Source organism: Vicia villosa, linkage group LG4, assembly GCF_029867415.1.
Source record: "Vicia villosa cultivar HV-30 ecotype Madison, WI linkage group LG4, Vvil1.0, whole genome shotgun sequence".
NCBI classification, from domain to species: domain Eukaryota; kingdom Viridiplantae; phylum Streptophyta; class Magnoliopsida; order Fabales; family Fabaceae; genus Vicia; species Vicia villosa.
Genome location: NC_081183.1, coordinates 58,846,713 through 58,855,673, shown reverse-complemented (window position 1 = coordinate 58,855,673; position 8,961 = coordinate 58,846,713). Strand labels below are relative to the sequence as shown.

Here is an 8,961-nt window from a genome sequence, read left to right as displayed (position 1 = left end):
ATGTTGCCCCCAGTTCATCACTAAAGATCATATGTCCCAATGATGCTGCCTTCGGTTCGATTATATGATCTCGTCCCTCGAAGTTGCCTACGATGATGTGATAGTCCCTTTCGATTATTGCTGAGGTGTCCTATTGGTTGCCTAATAATGACTATTCTTTTCCTTCCCTTAGACTACCTGCCTTCTCTATGGCAAGGGACAGTCTTATGGCGAACAAACTCTCGATGACCCTTCAACCTCCAGATAAAAGGACTTCCTGCCCTTCTTATGGTATGGATAGCCCTGAAAGGCTAAAAGAACTCTTTTTACAATGTTAAGGTAATTAGCTCCTAATTGCTTGCTCTGTTTTAAAATCTTTTTCTTACACTTTATCAAAAACCTTCAAAAAGGCTACGCTTATTTACCAGCTAAAGTCCTTATTTCATATCTTTTTCTTTATTCACTGCAAACATTTTCAAACAAAAAAGTGAGCTAAGCAATTAAGAGCCCATGGAAAACCATGGATGCAAAGGGTGCCTTACACCTTCCCTTTGTATAAATTACCCCCCGAACTCAAGATTTCTTTTAAAAGGTTTTTCCTGTTCTTTTAGCCTTTCTTTAATTTGGATAAAATAAAAGTCGGTGGCGACTCTTGCTTAACTGCGACATTTCTTTAAAAGTCAGTTCACCATATTACAGAACTGGCGACTCTGCTGGGGATTTTTCGAATAAAAGAGGGGTTACCTTAAAAGTATAGGATCACTTAAATGTTTTCTATTGTTTGCTTTGCTTGCTTTATTTTTCAGGGCTGTTTTGGGAATTAAATGAAGGACGAATCCTACACCCGGATTCAAGTACACCTAAGATAGGAAGTGGCATAGTCATGGCGACTTCCTTCATGTATGAGGAGGATTGGTCAATATGAGAGTTCACGCTTAAGTTAGGCCTCTATGGGTGTTCGCATGCCTCTTTTGCATGAGAGAGGTTCGTGTGGATATCTGTAGGTGAGTCGGAGCTTAAGGACCTTTAGTTACCTTTAACCCATCTTGACTTTTAGGAACGTAGTGGGGGGACTACTCTGGATGTATGTTGAGAGCATAGTCGCTACCCGATACTACAGCTCAGATAGGTTCTTTCTCAAAGTATCATTGCATGGTATGTATGTATCATGTTCGAGGGTGCTTTAGGAGGGATGACAATTCTGGGTAACTCGGTAGAACCCGTTGCTGATATCATCCTTATCGTTAGAAGTACCTTTGGGGAAGGGTAGTTACCTAGTCAAACTCCATGCAAGCCTTTAAACCTAAGGACATTTGTGTGACTTGCTTGTGTGTGTTACTAACCCTTTTATTTTCTTGCAGGATTTGCTTGTAGGACATTTCGTCCTTATTACCTCATGCTTTACTTAATGCATTACATGTGCATGAGATCATGACATCATGACATCATAACATATCATGTTAACTAACCCTTTCAAGGATCTAAGGAATTTAGGGCGCACAATTTCAGGTACTCTTATCAAGGACTGAATTCCTAAATCAAGGGGCAAGAAGATTTATTTTCCTATAGCCACATACCTTCTAAATTCAAAGGCTCAACACCTATCAAGGGGCAAGAGGATTTATTTTCCTCTAGCCATATAATTTCAACTTCAGAGGTATCCCGAATCAGAGGCGATGACCCACTCGATATGGTGAGCTTGATTCTCAAAGAATGACGCTTAAAGACGAATGTAACACCCCATAAATTTCTTTATTTAATTTAATTAATTTTTTAATTAAATATTAGAATTAATTGAATTATTTGAGAAATATGGATTGATGAAGCTAATGGACCAGTGTCGCAAGTAGCAATTGGGGGGTGTGTCAGTTGCAAAGCCTTTTACTAAAATAAGGTTATATTTTTCATAAAATAGAAAAGAGGAGGATTTTGTGAAAAGAGAACCAAAAGGGAGAAGAAAAGAGCTGAACGTGAAATTGGGAGAAGAGCAAGAGTGAAGAGCAAGGGCATCCAAGAATTCGACATCAAGGTAAGGGGGGATTCTTCTCATTAACCTCTATTATGGGTTGTATGAATGATTCAATAGAGTTTGTATGTTAGGATTCTGAATTGGATTGTATGCCGGGTTTGGGGTTTTGGGGTTTATAGAACTTTGGTTCAATTTATGTTGTGAATGATGATTGGTGTTGAATAATGATGTTAAGCTTGATTAGAAGTATGTGTAAATGTGCAAATTATGTTGTATGTGTGGTTTATTTTCTGAAATTCGTACTGGTATGATTTTGAGGGCATTTGGGATGTATAGAATGCTGTTTTCTGCAGGTAGGGGTTTCTGAAATCGCCGGTTCGCGCCGCGTGCACAGGGTTGGCGCCGCGAAGGCGTAACTTTTTCTCGTTTCGCGTCGCGTACAGGTGTTTGCACCGCGAATAGCTTGGCAGAGAGCCAAGGATTTTTGGAACGCTCAGTTGGCGCCGCGAACCAAGTTGGCACCGCGTGCTGTTGATGTTTGGGACTTTTTTTAAAAAAGTTTAACGATGCATAACTTTTTAACTGTTAGTCCGTTTGATGTGCCGTTTCGAGCACAGTGAAGCTAATTAAGCGATTTATGCAATAAAATAGTGTTTGAGTTATGACTCGATTTTATTTTAAAACACATGATTTAATTGGTTGTGGTGGTTTATGCGTACAAATGCACTGGTGAATGTTTTGACTATTAACTCGTCTTGATTGTGATTGATGATTAATATACATGTGTTGCTGATGTAAAATGTATATTTGAGATGGTTGGAAAAAAATAGCATAACTATTGTGTGACTATTGTTATTGCATCGGTTGATGATTATGATTGTTCAGTTGTTTGGTATTGATGATTAGCATGCGGTATGTGATGCATGCATTTCATAATCATGTTGTGGGCTGTATCCCTTATGGTGGTGGGACAGCGGTAGCTAATTCCCATTGTGTGGAATTGGTGAGAGAAGTAGCCGAATCTTTATGGTGGTGGATCGGTGAGATGGGTTATCCCATGTTTGGTACCACATGCATTTAGTTGCATTGCATTAGGTTGTTGTTTATAATTGTAACATGAATGGAAGTAGTCCAATGTTATAATTTGTGTGTATTTGGTTTGGATGATTGTATCTGATGAGTGTTGCTATACTATCTGAATATAATTGAATTTGGGTGAATAATGTATGAATGAAGTTGTATTGTTTATATTCCTATAACATTTGTTAATGCGCATGAAACTCACCCTTACTGTTGTTATTTTTTTCAGATTGAGGAGTAGCTTGTGTACTTGGTGAGGATTAGCTCGTCAAGTAATTCGTTAGAGTCAGTTGGGTCTGTGTCATGCTCTGGTCGTGTAACACTGGGAACGTTATTTTAGGTTGGTTGATAAATCCTTGTTTTGTTTATGGTTTATGGTTGGATCATGAGTCTCCGACTCTGGATGTTTAATTATTCAGTTGTTAAGAATATTCCGCTGTGTTAACATGATATCTGAATAATTTTTGGTTTATCGTTCCTTTATGGCATGACATGAATCTTTGTTTATTTTGTTGGAGTTGTAATACTCTTCTTCATGTTTTACTCTGATTTTTGTTAAATTTTCCGCGGGGTTTAGAAGGGTGTTACAATAGTGGTATCAGAGCATAGTCGGTCGTTTGAGTCAGAGTCTTAGTGTCGGTTAATCCTTCGTATACGAATAGTGTAAGGTTGACACTGTCGATACTCCTTGTTCTAATGAATATTGTCTGATATTTAGCAGAACAATGGCCGGAATAGGAGGAAGAAATGACGACGCGATTGCTGAGGCTCTGGGCATGATTGCTGGTGTATTAGGAGGGAATGCCAATGGAGCTGGTATTGGTGCTGACAGGCAGCTGAACAGTTTTCAGGGGAACAATCCTCCGTTGTTCAAAGGCACGCACGATCTCGAAGGCGCTCAGAGGTGGCTGAAGGAAATTGAAAGGATCTTCAGAGTGATCGATTGTGCTGAAAACCTGGAAGTGAGGTATGGGACTCACATGCTGTCTGAATAAGCCGATGATTGGTGGATGGCTAGTAGGGATGAGCTTGAATCTGCAGGTGTAGCGATCACTTGGGCTGTATTCAGGCGAGAATTCCTGAGGAGGTACTTTCCTGAGGATATTCAGGGCAAGAAAGAAGTTGAGTTTTTGGAGCTGACACAAGGTAACATGACGGTACCGGAATATGCTTCAAAGTTGGTTGAGCTGGCCAAGTACTATGTCCACTATAACAATGATGAAGCGAGCGAATTTTCGAAATGTGTTAAGTTCGAGAATGGTCTCCGTGATGAGATTAAGCAGGGAATCAGGTATCAAAGGATTCGTCGGTTTACTGATTTAGTAGATTGTAGTAGAATCTATGAAGAGGATAACCTCAAGCTGAAGTCATCTCACTCCCGCGAGTTGGTTGACAAGAAAGGGAAGAAGCCTATGGATCGTGGTAAACCATATGGTAGGGGTAATTATAAGGCTGGAGGTTGGAAGAAGCCTAGTGGGGGAGACTCTAGTGCTCCTGTTAAGTGCTTTAAGTGTGGGGAACCGGGACATCATGTTCACGAGTGCAAAAGCGAAGAGAAGAAGTGCTACAGGTGTGGTAAAGCAGGCCACATTGCTGTTGACTGCAAGGGAAGGACTGTGACTTGTTATAATTGTGGTGAAGAGGGCCATATTAGTCCACAGTGTCTTAAGCCAAAGAAGAATCAAGCTGGGGGTAAAGTTTTCGCTTTATCAGGTTCAGAGACTACTCCAGAGGATCGATTGATTAAAGGTACGTGTTTTATCCATGGCACTCCTTTAATTGCAATAATAGATACTGGAGCAACTCACTCGTTTATTTCGTTGGATTGTGCTAAACGTCTGAACTTGGAAATATCTGATATTCATGGAAGTATGATCATTGACACTCCTGCGTCGGGTTCAGTGACTACTTCGTTTGCCTGTTTGAACTGTCCAATTGATATTTTTGGTAGAGAGTTCGGAATGGACTTAGTGTGCCTTCCTTTGGAACAACTTGATGTCATCCTGGGTATGAATTGGTTGCAATTTAATCGGGTTCATATCAACTGTTTCACGAAGACAGTTATTTTTCCTGAAGATGTCGGTGTTGAGAGCCTAGCAATGACGGCTAGACAAGTGGGAGAAGCCATGAAGGACGAGGCTGCCGTGTTTATGTTGATTGCATCCATGGAAGTGAAGAAGAAAGTGGTGAGTAGTGACTTACCGGTAGTATGTGAATTTCCAGAAGTCTTTCCAGAAGATGTAAGAGAGTTACCGCCAGAGAGGGAGGTAGAATTTGCTATTGAGTTAGTTCCTGGAACTAGTCCTGTGTCGATGGCGCCGTATCGTATGTCGGCATCTGAGTTAGCAGAGTTGAAGAATCAGCTAGAAGAATTACTGGAAAAAGAATTCATTCGTCCTAGTGTGTCACCGTGGGGTGCGTCGGTGTTGTTAGTAAAGAAGAAAGAAGGCTCTATGAGATTGTGTGTGGATTATAGACAGCTGAATAAAGTTACTATCAAGAATCGGTATCCATTACCGAGGATTGATGATTTGATGGATCAATTGGTTGGTGCGAGTGTGTTCAGCAAAATTGACTTGAGGTCGGGATATCATCAGATTTGGGTGAAGACGGACGATATTCAGAAAACGACATTTAGAACAAGGTAAGGTCATTACGAGTATACAGTGATGCCATTTGGAGTAACTAATGCGCCAGGTGTTTTCATGGAGTATATGAATAGGATCTTTCATCCTTACCTGGATCAGTTCGTGGTGGTATTTATCGATGATATTCTAATATATTCTAAGAGTGAAGAAGAACATGCAGCGCATCTAAGGGTGGTATTAGAACTACTGAAGGAAAAGAAACTTTATGCAAAACTGTCAAAGTGTGAGTTCTGGCTAAGTGAAGTAAGCTTTCTTGGGCATGTAATTTCTAAAGATGGTATTGCCGTTGACCCAACTAAAGTAGAAGCAGTGTCTCAATGGGAAGCTCCGAAGTCAGTTTTCGAAATCCGTAGTTTCCTTGGTCTTGCGGGTTACTATAGAAAGTTCATTGAAGGTTTTTCAAAGTTAGCGTTGCCGTTAACTAAGTTGACTAGGAAGGGTCAAGCATTCATCTGGGATTCGAAATGTGAATAAGGATTCCAAGAGTTGAAGAAGAAGTTGACTAGTGCGCCGATCTTGATTTTGCCGAATCCGGCGGAATCTTTTGTTGTATATTGTGATGCTTCGTTGTTGGGATTAGGAGGTGTACTAATGCAGAATCAACAGGTAGTCGCTTATGCGTCGAGACAACTCAAAGTACATGAGAAAAACTATCCAACTCATGACTTAGAGTTGGCAGCAGTGGTATTTGTGTTGAAATTGTGGAGACATTATCTGTATGGTTCGAGGTTTGAAGTGTTTAGTGATCACAAGAGCCTGAAGTATCTCTTTGATCAAAAAGAGCTGAATATGAGGCAAAGAAGATGGTTAGAATTCCTCAAGGATTATGATTTTGGACTGAATTACCATCCGGGTAAAGCAAACGTGGTTGCCGATGCTTTGAGTAGGAAGTCCTTGCATATGTCTATGTTGATGGTAAGAGAATTGGATTTAATTGAACAATTCAGAGATTTGAGTTTAGTATGCGAAGACACTCCTGTCAGTATTGAGTTGGGTATGTTGAAACTGACTAGTGGTATTCTGGAAGAGATTCGAGAGGGTCAGAAAGCTGATGTAGAGTTGGTGGATAAGTTGACTCTGATTAACCAAGGCAAGGGAGGTGAATTCATAATTGACGGGAATGGTATTATAAGGTTTGGTAATCGTGTTTGTGTTCCTAATGTTTCCGAATTGAGGAAGAGTGTTCTCGAAGAAGGACATCGTAGTGGATTGAGTATTCATCCTGGTGCTACCAAGATGTATCATGATTTAAAGAAGCTGTTTTGGTGGCCTGGAATGAAAAAGGAAATAGCTGAATTTGTCTATGCTTGTCTGACTTGCCAGAAGTCGAAAATTGAGCATCAGAAACCGTATGGGGCTATGCAAGCGTTATTTATTCCAGAATGGAAGTGGGATAGTATATCTATGGATTTTGTTTCTGGTTTGCCGAAGACGGTGAAGAACTATGAAGCCATTTGCGTTATTGTGGATATGTTGACAAAGTCTACTCATTTTATACCAATGAGAATGGATTACCCGATGGAGAAGCTGGCTCAATTGTACATTGAGAAGATAGTGAGCTTACATGGTATTCCTTCGAGCATCGTGTCAGATAGAGATCCAAGGTTTACATCCAAATTTTGGGAAGGTTTGCAGAAGGCTTTGGGTACTAAGCTGAGATTGTCCAAGAAACGACGGAAAAGATTAAGATGATTCAGGAGAAGATGAAGGCTTCTCAAAGTCGTCAGAAGAGTTATCATGACAAGAGGCGGAGAACACTTGAATTTCAAGAAGGAGATCACGTGTTTATGAGAGTTACTCCTATGACTGGTATCGGACGAGCTCTAAAGTCAAGGAAGTTGACTCCGTGTTTTATTGGTCCGTTTCAGATTTCAGAAAGAGTAGGAGATGTGGCGTATCGCATTGTGTTGCCACCGACGCTTGCAAATCTGCATGATGTATTCCATGTGTCGCAGTTGAGGAAATACATTGCTGATCCGTCGCATGTGATCCAAGTGCATGATGTACAGGTAAAGGATAATCTGACAGTTGAAGCTTTGCCTATGAGGATTGAAGATCGGAAGGTGAAACAATTGCGTGGCAAGGAGATAGCGTTGGTCAGAGTAGCTTGGGGAGGACCAGCCGGTGGAAATGTTACATGGGAATTGGAGATCCAGATGAAGGACTCCTACCCGGAACTCTTTGCCTAAGGTATGTTTTCGAGGACGAAAACTTTTCTAGTGGGGGAGGGTTGTAACACCCCATAAATTTCTTTATTTAATTTAATTAATTTTTTAATTAAATATTAGAATTAATTGAATTATTTGAGAAATATGGATTGATGAAGCTAATAGGCCAGTGTCGCAAGTAGCAATTGGGGGGTGTGTCAGTTGCAAAGCCTTTTACTAAAATAAGGTTATATTTTTCATAAAATAGAAAAGAGGAGGATTTTGTGAAAAGAGAACCAAAAGGGAGAAGAAAAGAGCTGAACGTGAAATTGGGAGAAGAGCAAGAGTGAAGAGCAAGGGCATCAAAGAATTCGACATCGAGGTAAGGGGGGATTCTTCTCATTAACCTCTATTATGGGTTGTATGAATGATTCAATAGAGTTTGTATGTTAGGATTCTGAATTGGATTGTATGCCGGGTTTGGGGTTTTGGGGTTTATAGAACTTTGGTTCAATTTATGTTGTGAATGATGATTGGTGTTGAATAATGATGTTAAGCTTGATTAAAAGTATGTGTAAATGTGCAAATTATGTTGTATGTGTGGTTTATTTTCTGAAATTCGTACTGGTATGATTTTGAGGGCATTTGGGATGTATAGAATGCTGTTTTCTGCAGGTTGGGGTTTCTGAAATCGCCGGTTGGCGCCGCGTGCACAGGGTTGGCGCCGCGAACAGGTGGGCAGAATGCCAGGATGTTGTGATACGCACAGGTCGCGCCGCGTGCATAGTGTTGGCGCTACGAAGGCGTAACTTTTTCTCGTTTCGCATCGCGTAAAGGTGTTTGCGCCGCGAATTGCTTGGCAGAGAGCCAAGGATTTTTGGAACGCTTAGTTGGCGCCGCGAACCAAGTTGGCGCCGCGTGCTGTTGATGTTTGGGACTTTTTTTAAAAAAGTTTAACGATGCATAACTTTTTAACTGTTAGTCCGTTTGATGTGCCGTTTCGAGCATAGTGAAGCTAATTAAGCGATTGATGCAATAAAATAGTGTTTGAGTTGTGACTCGATTTTATTTTAAAACACTTGATTTAATTGGTTGTGGTGGTTTATGCGTACAAATGCACTGGTGAATGTTTTGACTA

At 40.6% G+C, this 8,961-nt stretch overlaps 1 protein-coding gene across 1 annotated transcript; it reads left to right on the top strand.

The window, feature by feature from the left end:
* Positions 1-4,459: 4,459 nt before the first annotated feature.
* LOC131597256 (uncharacterized) lies at positions 4,460-5,439 on the top strand (the record flags this gene model as incomplete). The annotated part of the gene is made up of 2 exons (XM_058869963.1): positions 4,460-4,468; positions 4,531-5,439. Coding segments are annotated over exons 1-2 (918 nt in total), but the record flags the coding sequence as incomplete, so codon positions are not given.
* Between the last annotated feature and the right edge of the window lie 3,522 nt (positions 5,440-8,961).